A 13,703-nucleotide genomic window follows, 5' to 3' on the forward strand; every position below is an offset into this window, starting at 1 on the left:
GGTCTCAGCTTCGAGCCCACGGCACCATATGAATGAAAGTGGCATGTGAGCAGAGCACCAGGAGCCAGAGGCTCAAAGTCTCTCTTTGCAGATCTGTGAACAGAACTCACCTTACCTTCAAAACTTTCCTCTAACACAAGGCCTGGACTTTCCTCTAACCCTCCACATGTTGTTCTACCTTTCAGGCTTCTCTCTCTCTCTCTCTCTCTGTCTCTCTGTCTCTCATGTTTGTTTATTTTTGAGAGAGAGAGCCCGATGCAGGGCTCAAGCTCACAGGCTGCGCCATGAGAGCATGACCTGAGCCAAAGTCGGACGCTTAACCGACTGAGCCACCCAGGCGCCTGACCCTCAGGCTTCTCTCAGAGGAATGGTGATACGATCTTGGCGATGTCTCTGAGTAAAAACCAAACCAATAAAATCAAATTCCCATGCATTTTCATCTCCAGGGAAATCTGGGCAGTCCGAGGGAAAAAAACAGAATTCGTTGAACAGAAAGCACCCAAATACGAAGACTCCAGCCACCTTTTGTTTTCTCCAGCTTGTTGTCCCTACAGTCACACTTGCCCTTCACGGCCTGTTTGCCCTCGACGGCCTTGTGCACGGCGCTGAGCCTGAAGACAAAGAGGCGGGCATCTTTCCCTGTGAGAGAGAGAAGGTGGAGGAAGAGACCGTTGGGAAGACGGGAAGAGCAGACGGTGCAGGCAAGCTACTGCCACAGAACTAGGAGCCGAGGTGTTCCAGAAGTGGGGAGAAATCCCACGCCGGCTTTCCCCAACAGTGCACTGAAGGATGTGCCCCGCCACCCTCCTCCCTCACCGTCCCCTCCTCAGAGAACAGAGGGCCGCCCGGGGACCCTGAGCACCGGGCACCTGTGAAGCAGTAGCTGGCGTGACCCATGCAGTCGGACCCTCGTGACCCTCACGGTTGGCCACGGAGGGCCACACGCTTCCCCCCATCTCAGAGGATGCTACCGGGAAGGGGAACATCACCTTTGTCAGCTCTGAGGATCAAAAGGTCCAGGGTCTCCAGCACATGTATCTGTTTTACTGGCAGGGTCTTGTCAAACACGGGCACTGACGGAAGGTCATCTGGAAGAGACGTGGTCACCCTGACACTGTACCCAGCCTACAGGTTCAGAACCCATAATACATGCCTGTGAGTGGCTCTGGACCCCAGTTCTCTCTAGGCAAGGAAGGTCAGCTTCTGGAGCGTTCGTAAGGTCTACACATAAGTTCAAGTCCTATGCTCTCAGGGAGAAGGACTGACATTCCTTCCTCTATGGAGGGAGCAGAACAGCGGGGCCTAGAAACTATATTCTTGTCTTCCATACTCAGCAGAGAAAAATCGGCATCCCTCCATCCCAGTTCTTACTGGCATTGTAACCAAAGGACTGAACGGCAAGTTAAAATAAGTACAAAAAGCTCAGCCATTAAGTATTATCTTATTTTTCTGTAATGTTTGAAATTGCGTCATTTCTTAGATGATTTTGTCTAAAACCAAAATTAAACCCAAACTAAAATTTCCTTTTGTATTTAAAGCAAATACAGACACACCCTATTCCATGCCTGTGTCTCTACCCACAGGAGTTTACCTATAAATTTTCAGTATTTCTCCGTAGAGGAGCATGAAATCTCCTTCTTAGACAAAAATAAGAGAGAAATGTCAATGAAGTTGCTGAAATGACAGGAAAAAACTAATTGCAATGGAAACGTTCAGGAAGACGTCAGGTGAATGGCTGATCAGAGACTGCAATGATACTTAGGATTTGTTTTTAAACTTACTTAGGGGGGACTTACACTGCTAGCAATTACTTTGTTCCTGAGGGTCCCTAGGACATAGAGGGCTAAAAAAAATACTTAAGACTCTTTCATAAGCAAAGGGTCTGTTTTGAGTTTGATGTAGAATCGGCACAAGGCAAAGAGGTTCTGGGATGGTGGAACATTTTAGGCAGGAGAAGGGGCTTCTTCTTAATCTGTGCTTTGCCTGACATTTAGGTCTTCAAGTGTTCCTTGTGGCTCTGGGTCTGGGTTTGTTTCTTTGGTTACAACGGAGGTGCGTGGGGCCCTGAGGGTCTTGGCTCTTCTAGAAATCTGTCTGGTTGGGTGGGGGTTCATCCCTCCCTGGATGGTGCCCAGGAGAGAACAGATTTTTGTTGTCAGGACAGGGTTAAGAACTGCCTCGCCAGGGAGGGCTCTCCCGCTCCCGCAGGCCAGGCCGGTGGGGGCTCTGGATTTGTCAGAGCTCAGAACCTGCTAAGCTTTTGTTAGACAGAGGGCTTGCTCTAGCTCCCCTAAGTTACCGCGGCGAATGTAAATTCTGTGACAGCCCATCCGGTGGCTTTTCTACCCTCCTCGACCCTCTTCCTCTACAGAAGTAACTGAATCTCAGGCTCTTTGTGTTTCTGCTGGCGGCAGACGTGAGTTTCCGAAACACGGGATGATCGTGCCAGTACCCGTCTTCACACCAGACTAAGCAACCACGGTCGTTTCCTTCTGTGAGTGGCAGCTGACATACACACAGGGCTTCCTTAATGCCAGGCCTCGATGCGGTGTTTCGCACGTTCTTTAACTGAAATGCCCCAAGGACCCGCTTAGGTAGCCACTTCTAATACTCCCATTTAACAGACGAGGACCTGAGGCTCAGGGGTGCTAGTGACTTGTCCAGGGTCACGTCTTGAACATGCGGAGCCCCAGTCTGTATAGGGACAAAGCCCGTACTCTTAGCCTAGAGGCAGCACCGCAGCCCTATGGATTGACGGTGCCATCACACAAGGTTAGGGTTAGGGGACTGTCAGGAATTCATACGTGACAGAAGCACTTCATTTGACATTTAAGACAGAGGGACACCATGTAGCAGCGTGACTTGGCATTTATTCTCCATCAACTCTTCTACGGGTGGCTGAATAGGTTTATACACAGCACAGGAAGGAGGAAGCAGGGATATGAGAAAGTGACGCGTGGCTTTAATGGCTGTTTCACTGCCATGTTCTCCTTCTTGGAATCTCTTTATGAAGAAATGATCTTTTAGAGCTGGCTTTTTCTATTACTGCAACCCCAAATCAAATGGCGGCAGCATAGTTAATCAGGGTGTAGTCTGCCTTCAAAGTAGCTTTTGCTGCATTTAGAATACAAAGGATCTTTGAGTTTTAATAAAGACCTTGAAAGAAGCAGACTCTCAAGGGGGTGGGTCTAATGAAATGAAGCAGCCGCTAATGGGACAGAGTGGAACCTGGCCTGAAAGGAAATGGAGAGATCCGGCTTCATGGAAACAACTCATAACATGATTAAGTATCGACAAGAAAAAGGTAAACAGAGAAATACCAAGAGAATGAGGACTTCGAAGCACAATGAGGAATACAAAGGAAGCCTGGAGGGTTATTCTCTCCTTAACAAAAGCGAACAGGGCTAGCAGTGCTGCATACCCAGGAAATGAAAACAATAATCTGAGGAATAAATCCAAGCTTGTGGGTGTATGTGGCTGCCACCTGCGGCAGACAACTTCCCTCAAGGTGGAAGAAAAGAATTGCTTGGCACATCACCAGGATCCTTGTATCTGACACCTCCAAGAAATTTTGGATCCATCAGGACGAAAATTGCAGAGGGGGACGTGGTGATCTTCATTTGGATTTGACATTTAAAAAAAAAAAACCAGAAGCAGAGAACTCTAACAGTTTTTAGGCAAGCCCTGCAAATAGTCATTGTAAAGCGTGTTTCCTCATTCCTAAAAACAACCAAAAAGTAGAATGTAACACTCTTTTGATCAGAACATAATTATTTGCGTGGGACTACATTTTTTTTTTTTTTTTTGGAAATCTGTGTTAAGGTAAAGACAATAACATTGGTAGAGTTTAATTTGATTCTAATAAAATGTAGTTGGTTTAGTGGGAACAGCGCTGGACTAGGAACCACCTCTGGCTTCCAGTTCCGGACGTGCCGCTAACCAGCTGTGTGATCTTGGGCAAGTCACACCATTTCTTTAGTTTTTTCATCTATAAAATTAAGAGATGGGACTAAACGTCTATAGTGTGTTACTGTTTTTTGTTTTTAATTATTTTATTTGGTTGCACTTTTGGCAAAACCTATGGATTTTGTTACCTTTTAGCACGTTCAGAGGGATACTGTAAAGGTAATAGCTGCTGTTTCCTAAATTACAACTCTGTGCCCGGCACTGCTCTAAACATTTAACGTAGGTAATCTAATGTCCACAATCCCTTCCTGTTATGATCATCTTTCCCATTTTATTTCATAAGTTTTCATTATTGTAAACTAGTTTTCAGCTGCTTAAAAAACTCCCCCCACTTCAGAGAAACCTGAAGCCCCCAGAGGTTAAGTTTTCTTCCAGATCACAAAGATTCTCTAACAGTTTTGCAGTTTCTAAGTTAAATATTTAATTTCAATTCTCAGCTTACAAATTTTAGATTATCTGCCTTTTAGTGAACTAGTTATATATACGTTTATATAGTTATACACACACATACTTAAATAATGACGTTATGGACACACAACTGAAATATGCATCAAAAGTGACAGATGAAGTCAGAAATAAATCTATTATGAAGCCTGGTCCGCCTCTCCTGTCTTCCCAAAGAAGGCACCTAGCACAGGGCCTGGCACACAGCAGGCACTTGGGAAACCTGCTGACAGCGTCTGAGGAGGGAATGAAGAAGGTCTTGGCTAGGGCTGTGGAGACGCTGTTGTTTTAGGCACCTCTCAGTGTTGGCTTTCCGAATCTCATAAAACATCAGTACGGTAACTGAGACCGGGTGGTCTGTTTCTGTGCTGTGGAGGACATGTCCTTGGAAGACAGACTCTGTGCCCATGGCTCCCTCTGAAGCCCCAGGAGACGGCTTGCTACCAGCGTTTAACCCCTTTAACATTCACTGGGAGTCTGGAAAAATCCAAAGGGGCTTCCTGTTGGAAGGGCCCGCACAGTACTGGAGTCTAAATGAAATCCCCATCAGAAGGTGAACTCTCTCCACAGCATCCTCCCCAAGGGCATGTCCCACTGGCAGCCGATCTGTGCTGACAGGGAAATGACCACCTCCCCAGGCACAGTGATCCACCTGGTGGTCGGAAAGTTTGGTTTTGTATTAAGTTGATATGTGTCTTCCTGTCATAATCTGTGTCTATATCTATCCTAAATGGGTTATCTAAGATTCTTATTATTTGTTTTGGACACCAAGTACTTTTTGAATCAGAAACCTTGAAAAAAAAAGAGCTCTGATAGAGGGCATGTCCCTGAGGTAGGAGCTTGAAATACCAACGGTGTCCTTGTTGATTTAAGGTAAAATGGTGGAATCACAACAAGTAATGACCAAAAAGGAGATTCCTTTTGTGGGTCATTTGCCGTCCGCAGACTAAGGAGATTTGGGGAAGGGATAAACCTGTCATGCACGACTCACCCTCTGGCTCGCTTGTTCAGAATATATTCCCTCTGCTTGTCCTGAAGAGAAGGGGTTAATTTTGTAAGGAAAGGAAACCTGGCTAACCTCACTGAGGACGATGCGTTTATCTACAGGGAGTTGGCTGGCGGTCACCCATCTTAGAAGTACTACAAATTACACAAAGAAAGACATTTGAAGGACAGCTACTCACTAACCATCCACTAGCAAGACGCCAGCATCAGTGGAAACCAGCAAGGCCTGGCCCCAGGGATCCGCACACACGGCTTCGTGAGGGAAATTACTGCAGAAACACTGGGGCTCCCAAGGCTGCGAGGTGACAAAAGCATCGGAGAATAAGCGCACCGGAAAGAATACACCACGGCCCCTCAGATGGAAAGGTACAGTACACCGTCTGCAACAGCGACCCATGTATCCCCAAACTCTGGGAGCCGAGTGGGCCCTGGACTCAGTTACCTTTCTCTCTCTCTCTCTCTCTCTCTCTTTTAAAGATTTTATTTTTAAGGAGTCTCTACACCCAACGTGGGGCTTGAACTCACAACCCTGACATCAAGAGTCACACGCTGTACTGATTGAGCCAGCCAGGCGCCCCTCAGTTACCTTTCTTGGGAAGAAAGTTCTCCTTTCAAATACATGCAGTAGGAAAAGAGGGAAGTCACAAGTTTCTGGCACCATGACCTGCCTCTATATGTAATAATGCTCCTCGGGGCCAATCGGAGCATTGGTAACGTCTTCTAAGCACACATTTTTCTTTAGTACTTGAACTTGGACCAACTGCTGCCTATTTGTTTGGAGAATTCACATTAGGTCTTCATAAAAGGAAGATCCATATAGACTCCACACAAAAAAAGCCTGATTCCTGTGTTGCTGCTTTGATAAAATTATGAAGTCACACACGATGCAAGAAGTTGACATTGTCTGAACATGAAAATGCTTACTGACCCACTTAAGGCTAGAGAATCTTAAAAAAAAATAAATAAATAACACCTGTTTGTAAGAATCTGGAAAGTGCTGCCGACAAACGTATTCGTGCTCCCCCACATGACGTATTCATACCTTGTAAACTCTTCCCCTTAGTCTCATGCTCGGTTCAGGCACCAGAGTTAGCCTCCCTCACTGCTGCCCCAGAGCTGAGTGGGGACGCCTGGGGCCGGCAGGCACCATTCAGTGGGTCCTTAGTTGCACCAGAATTAGGGACATTTTCAACAGAACCATTAGCTTCCCTCCAAAGCACGTGGCTTCGCCTCAAAGGACAAAGATGTTTTTGGAGTTTCTCAGGGACAAGTTAAAGTGTGACATGTTCGCTTTTACTCTCAATTAGACGTGCCACCTGGGGACGGTGTAAGACCCGGTGTATGCACACGGGGGCGTGTCTGTACGCACTGGGTGAACACATGTTGGCGTACTGAATGTAGAAGTGGGGGCTGTGAGGTCGCCTTCAAAGGCATTACTTGGGATAATATACTGTGTATATTACCACGCTGCGAAAAATGTGCTCTCCCTTTAAGAAACTCACAAGCCTCAAAGTGAATCTTCTAATTGCCAAGATGAGGCTTAGGCTGTTCTGGGAAGATCACACAAAGAATGTGACGACGTTTTACAACCTGGAAAGGGCCACACCAGTTCGGGCCATTAATTGGAATGGCATTTCCCTTAAGAAGATGATTGGAAATTCTGACTTTGTGGCTTAGAACAGGAGGCCATGAAAAAGCAAAGACGTCATAAATGTCAGCTGGCGGCAGCCATTGACATCTGAACGTTAGGCAACACTAAGACTGAAAAAGAACTCTTAATAACAAAACTTTCTCCGAGTGGAGGACAAACATTTGGAACATTTATGCAGAAACAGGGGTTCTAAACCCAGGAGATCTAAGGCTCCTAGGGAATCCATCAAGAGCTTAAGGAGGTCTGTGAAACCCTGGAATTATATTCGAGATGTTGTGTACACGTGCCATTTGCACATTTTAATGAACTAGAGTGTGGGGGAGGGTGTCCACTGATTTCATGGGTTCTCAAAGGGGCTGGGGACTCAAAGTTGCTTGAGGATGTCATGTATGAAGTGTCAGCGATAAGAACTCAGAGCCGGTCCCATAGAGGCTCTGCTCTGAGAACTGATGGCATTTGCCATTGCACCGGACTCCCTTCTGCCACGTGAGGGGCTTGGTGCAGACTCTGTGGGGAGAGAATGAGGCCTTCAGGTCTTCCTGCCCAAGGGCAGGACTCCTTGCTGGTCCCTCTAGGAATATTAACACAGCTCATGAAATGACAGATGCCTAGGAGAGTTGACAAAGCCTCCTCTTTGGAAATAAAACACTCTTGGGAGCAGCATGAGGGACTCTGGCCTCCACAGAGCCGACTGCACAGAAGTCCATGAGGGCCTCTGGGGCCCTGTTTCTCCAACGAAGGCCTACGGCCAACTGGTAGGTTATGCACTGATGGAAAAAATGGAAGCTCTTTCTTTGCTGTTCACTGGTGAACAAGTTACCTTTCCACAGCCTTTCATTTTTATGTATGCCTCAGAACTTCTTATCGAGGAGGTTACTAAATCCTGCTGGAATTTGGTATTTATACAGCTCTTGGCAACATTGAGAATTCTACCATTCACACAAGCAAGCCGATTGTGGGAGTTTGGGCAACCTTTGGAAAAGATGCTTTGCCATCAATCTGGCCTTAAGTTGGTTGTGGTTTTCCAGCATCACTTGTATTTTGGGCCCATCGTTTCCCTGAAACCAGACTTTATAGTGTGTTGGGTCTGCAATTCAGATGCAAATCATTTATAGCTTCATCACTAAAGTAAATGCGTTCGTAATTCTTCTGCTTTTATAATGGACACCTCTCTAGTGATGCTCTGTCCGTGGATTTGTCCCATTTAACTATCTGTTACATACTTGGAACACGGACATAATTAAGTACATCGGGAATGGTTTTACAATACAAAATCATGCAAGTAAGTTTATATGCAATTTTATTGTTTTCTCTTCTCTTTTTGATTACCACCCTAGTTTCCTTACCCACCCTCCCCCCACCCCGCCAAAGGAAAGTGGAAGTAAGAAGTAGATACAGAGGCCACAGAATTTCTGGGGTGGCTGAATGAACTATAGATTAAGCAGCCGTTTCTCAACTGTGGCCCTTGACCAACAAGCATCAGTATCTCCTGGGAACTTGTTAGACATGCAAATTCTCAGGGCTCACCCCAGACACTCTGGAGGTGATTCTAGTATACACAGAAGCTTGGGAAACATGGCCCTAGAGCTTTGCTTTGAGTGTGTCCAGGCACCCCATGAGAGCTTGTTATAAATGCAGAATCCTGACTCCTCCCCAGAGCTCCTGAATGGGACATGCATTTGGTCACTATGTCCAGGCGGTCTGCACACACACAAGGCTTGAGGAGCACTGCTCAGCCCTGTCTGCCTGCCCAGGCCTGGTCCACCAGCTCTGCTCCATTTAAGCACGCAAAGGCACACACGCGCTCTGGAAATTGGGGACTCTCACTTACTGTTCCTCGATTTTATGTGGGGTTTCCCCTGAGGGCCCTGCAACAGACAAGCTCTTCTCCGTCCTGTCCCACACATCTCTAAGAATTGCAATAGCTTCCCTGATGACAAAGGACATTCACAGGCTAACTGGAGAGTATCATCAACTCACCTCTTTTTTACAGATCCCCGAAGCCACCAAACTTGACGGAGCGTCCCCTCTCACGATGGATTTCAGTTTTAGTGCCTTACAGGACAGAGGCCTCTTTTAAAGTTTGTTAGCAAGCAGTAATGGAACAGTAGGTTCAACACTTGTGATTTGAAAAATGTTTAATAAAACAGGAGTAATTTCAGACTAAAGTGTCAGGTTCCCACACTGCCCTATCACTGAAGACACGGCATGCAGCCAGCTGAATATGGTGAAGCCCTAACGACAACCGCCCAGCCCCCAATGACCCAGAGGCCATCCTGTCATTTCAATTAATCAGTGTCTCAGTGCAGGGATTTCCACACTGGGAGACTGACCCCTCCTCAAGCTTGATGAATCAGAATCTCTGACAGCAGAGTCGGGGCGCCCCGTCACAGAGCACCTGTTTGGTGCGGTTACTTTGGCCTCTTAGCTTTCCAGGGTCACTTGATTCTGCTTGGTTCTCTCCTCTGGGTCTGAACCTTAGCTGCAGCTGGCCACTCTCCTTCTCTGTGTTGACAAGAGATCAAGGCAGAAAGCTGTGTCACCTCCCAGAACTGAGACATACTAATGTCATGTGGGAGTGAGGCAAAGGGGGAACGATTTCCTCCAAAATCTGGAATCAGATGCTAACAGTGAGCCACCAAATTCTGAGGATTGCTTCCAAGCAGCGGGGTGGGAATTTGGGTCCTTGAGGACGCCACTGCTCTGTGCTTACTCCTGCCAGGGAGAAGTTCAAGATGCTTTTCCCACAGTGGCTCCTCACTCTTCAGAAAATGCCCAGGAGGTAGGCAAATGGTACATGCTCCTTTGACAAGAGGGAGCTCAGCCTGGGCCTTGTGACTCCCTGCTTCGAGACAGTGGTACTCACTCTTCCGCAGAAAGCTTTGCTCCCCCCACCCCCACAGAGCTACACCTACGTGGTTATCAAAAACCTCACTCGTGGTTTCCACAGTAATCCTAAAAGGAACTGCAGAGCTCCCACAGGAGTACAAAGACATGAAATTCTTTGCAGGCGGGCCAGCTGATGTGGATGGGACTCACAACTGCACATCTTGCCAAAGAGGTTCCAGAATAAAACCCACCTGCCCTATTCTAACAAACTCTGCCTGGCGGGCCTCCTCTTTCTTCCGTGCGGACTTGGGCGATTCTGGTAAGACGTCACTAAAAGATCGTCTGTTAAGCATGTTCTAAAAAAGAAAAACAAGTCACGGATTCCAAAGATGGTTGTCAAGTCCCATCCTTCGGCTTCTCCTAATGCACAAACCTATTTGTCCAAATGCTATTTCAACCTCTGTATCCGTTGACGCAATAAGCATTCGTGGGGCACGGCTTGTGTGCCAGGGTCTGTGCTAGATGCTGGGGGTCAAAGGCCAACAGGTGGAGAGCCAGTCGCTCCAAGGCTTACTAACTTCCCACCGGGTGACGGAGTCACCATGTTGCACAGCTCCGGGGATGCCTTTCTCAGAGAGTGGCACCCCTTCCCCCACCGCCCCCGGCACAAGGCGTACTGAATTCTGTGTGAGTGGCGCCCCTTGGAGTTGTGTGACTGTAACTCTCTCGGTGACTTTGGGCAAGTGAGTTAACTCATGGCTCTTGGTGTCTTTGTGTGGCAAATACCTGTCTCCAAGGCGTGTTATGAAGACCACGTGAGGAAGTGCGTGTAAGGTGCTTAGCACAGGGCTTGGGCGCACACACAGTAAATGTCAGTTCTCTTCCAGTGCACAGTCAGAGAATGGGCACGCTCTTTCAATCAGCAAGCACTGACTGATCACCCACCACTCTGCCAGATGTGCAGTGGCGGGGTGGGTGGAGGACGGTGATACAGTCTGTCCTTGCAGAGCACAGTCTAACGGGGGAGACAGATTAAGGAATGGATGTCATGAGTGGCACATGGGAGAATGTCTACGGAGGGGAAATACACAGAATGTGAGAGTGCCTAATATGGGGACTTGGCTTCACCGGGCGTTGGGGAAGGCCATGCTTCAGCTGGGACCTGAGGGGCCTCCTGTCTTCATCTCGATACCCTCTCTGCACCCCTCCCTGACCTTAGGGAAAAAAGGGGATGGACGGATTAGTGATCCTGGCTTGCTCTTTAGCGCTTGGGGCTGGTCTAGACCGATCCCTGCAAGTAGTTAGGATGTACTGGCCAGCCGGAAGTCAAGGGGTACCTATAAAATGGTGGTGGTCCCTGTGCTGAAGGGAAAGGATCATTTGGATACTCTTCATCTCCCCATGTAAGCACCTGAAACTGACGCCGCACGTATTTACGCACATCACTGGTGGTTCCTTTTGCTGGAGTTTATGAACGCAAGGAATCTAGGGGAGTCTTCCCACTTGTTCTGGGATCTCTTGTTAAAGGCGGGGAATACTTCTAAGTAGCACTACTTTTACTCTGCATCAATGAGCCCGTGCATCTGGTGATCTCACACTGAGTCTGGAGGATTCTAAAGAGCCCGAGGGGCCCTGGAGGCCCCGGGGGAGGCGCTGGGTCCCATCAGTGTGGAGATACCTTCAGCCTAGGAAGTGCCTGGCACAAAGTGAATCTGCAGTAAATGTAAATACTTGTTTCAGTGCCTGAATATGGGGCTGGCCGGTAAATCTCCGGAAAACCTTAAAAAGCTCCCAGTGTCTCTCTCCCAAATCCCTACTTTTGCCTATCCATCAGCTCTATGTCACTGGTAATGTTGAATAGTACCACCAAGGACAGGCACCCCCCAAAAGCACTCTCGAATGCTCCAGGGATTATGGATTGACACTCATGCCCCCAGTCTGCACCTCCATTCCCACAGGTCTGTGGTTTCTGAAAACCACGTTCCTGTATATGGACATTCCACACTCTTTCTTGTGGTAACAACGAGAGAACCAATGTTGGCCATGGTGGCCACAGTCCGGTGTTAACAGCAAGGATCAAGGCAACTCCTGTGTTTTTCTAACCAGGACTCATTGCTAGGACTGGTGTTCTTAACCCAAACCCATGAGAAGGAAAGAGGACCACGGACCCAGGGTTACCTTATGTAAATCTGGCATCAAATCCTGGTATAAAGATCGAATCAACATATCCAGAGTACGTCGACGTTTCTGGGCAAATGTTGGGGTTTCCAAAGTGGCTTTTTCACCATTAATTACTAAAATAAATCAAATTATAAAGGGAGTTACGAATACTAACATGCTATTGAAGAATGTCCTTCTCAAGGAAACTCTTCGCAGTGAATGCCACCCACTTTCCAAATACTGGTATTACCACTGGCACTACCCTTCCTTCATGGAAGAATGTTTAACTCTCTAAATTTTTCTATCCAAACCCATAGTCCATAGGTATCTCTGTCTTACCTTTCCCGTTGGACTTCAAGCTTCCAGAGCAGAGGGTGTATCTAATTACTTGACCTAGTACACACCCAACCTGCCCCCATCTAGCATTCCTCCTTCCCTCCCTCCCTCCCTTCCTTCCTCCCTCCCCCCCCTCTATCCATTCATCCATCCATCCACCCAAACATCTACCTACCTAACCATCTACACACCCATCCAACACATGGGCCAAACCACCAGGATGCCATTTAACAGGATTAAATATGTATTTGCTACATTTTGTTAGGAAAAATAACAACTGCCTAAGCAGAGTACTGGGGTTCTTGCCCTAATGGAAGTTTCTTCTGGGCAAAAAAAGCTGATGGTTAGTGGGCTACAGACACTAAGGGTCAGGAAAGTGGAGTGTCCAGTTCCACATCAGACCACAGAACAGAAAGTGTGCAAAGGGGTTAGGAGCTTGAAATCAAGACAGTTATGGGTTTGAATCCCAGCTGTGCTGCTGCATTCTTAAGAAAATTATTTAGCTTCTTGGGGGGCCTCAATTTTCTACCCTGTAAAATGGGTATAACTGTATTTCCTTATAGGATCAATGTAAGAATTTAAATGATATAATACATATAAAGGGTTAGCACCATACTAGGCATATCGAACTGAATAAATGTTAACTATTATTTTTCTCATATAATGTGCCAAAGGAAGTCAGTGTTCACAGACTGAAAAATGAACTTCTTGGGCCCAGGCATTTCCTGGATAGGATCTGAGTGCTGGGGACAAGCTGGGCTTGTTTGTGGTAAGATACCTCTTAAGGAAATTAAACTGAATGCATTTAAGGCACACCCATTATTTTCTCTTAATTCTGTGACTGGAAATTTTTTGTTTGAGGATATTATTTCCTTAGTGCCCCAGAAAAAAAAAATCCATTTTAAATGACCTCTTTCAGCCAAATAAAGGGAAAAGATTAAAAATCCTGTTGAAACGCCATTTCTTGTGATCTTGGAGTTTCCTGCCTGGCCTTCTTCCTCTCTCCTGTTAACATCCAGTCTGGAATTCAAAAAGACTTTGGCTCCCCTGGTTTGTACCTTTTCTCTCAGTCCATCAATCCCTCCTGGTCCTTCCTGGCTCCATGCTCCATTCCTTCAACGACCCTCTTCACAGCCCATAGATCGACTTCCACGTTTTCCACTAGATTGACTGTGCATGTTTTCAACTATAGATCAACTGAGGCCTTTGCCTCATTCTACCCAGGCATCCAAGGGTGCTGCTCAAAGTCACTCTGTTGACTGACTCCATTGAAATCAGCAGATATACCAATAAGCTGGGTTCTTAGGCTCCT

The 13,703-nt window shown here is 47.0% G+C and overlaps 1 protein-coding gene across 6 annotated transcripts in view; it reads right to left on the reverse strand.

Annotated features, from left to right (window-relative positions):
- Positions 1-13,703, reverse strand: part of GARNL3 (GTPase activating Rap/RanGAP domain like 3) — a 147,776-nt gene that overhangs the window by 22,453 nt on the left and 111,620 nt on the right. For all 6 annotated transcript variants that reach the window (XM_053204584.1, XM_053204582.1, XM_027035134.2 and 3 more), the window contains 6 exons: positions 12,074-12,189; positions 10,147-10,251; positions 9,047-9,121; positions 5,599-5,710; positions 990-1,088; positions 523-639 (listed from right to left, as the gene is read on the reverse strand). In XM_053204584.1, the coding sequence (XP_053060559.1) occupies positions 523-639; positions 990-1,088; positions 5,599-5,710; positions 9,047-9,121; positions 10,147-10,251; positions 12,074-12,189 (624 nt within the window). The remainder of the gene's footprint in view (positions 1-522; positions 640-989; positions 1,089-5,598; positions 5,711-9,046; positions 9,122-10,146; positions 10,252-12,073; positions 12,190-13,703) is intronic.

Source organism: Acinonyx jubatus, chromosome D4 (genome assembly GCF_027475565.1).
Source record: "Acinonyx jubatus isolate Ajub_Pintada_27869175 chromosome D4, VMU_Ajub_asm_v1.0, whole genome shotgun sequence".
Lineage (NCBI taxonomy): Eukaryota > Metazoa > Chordata > Mammalia > Carnivora > Felidae > Acinonyx > Acinonyx jubatus.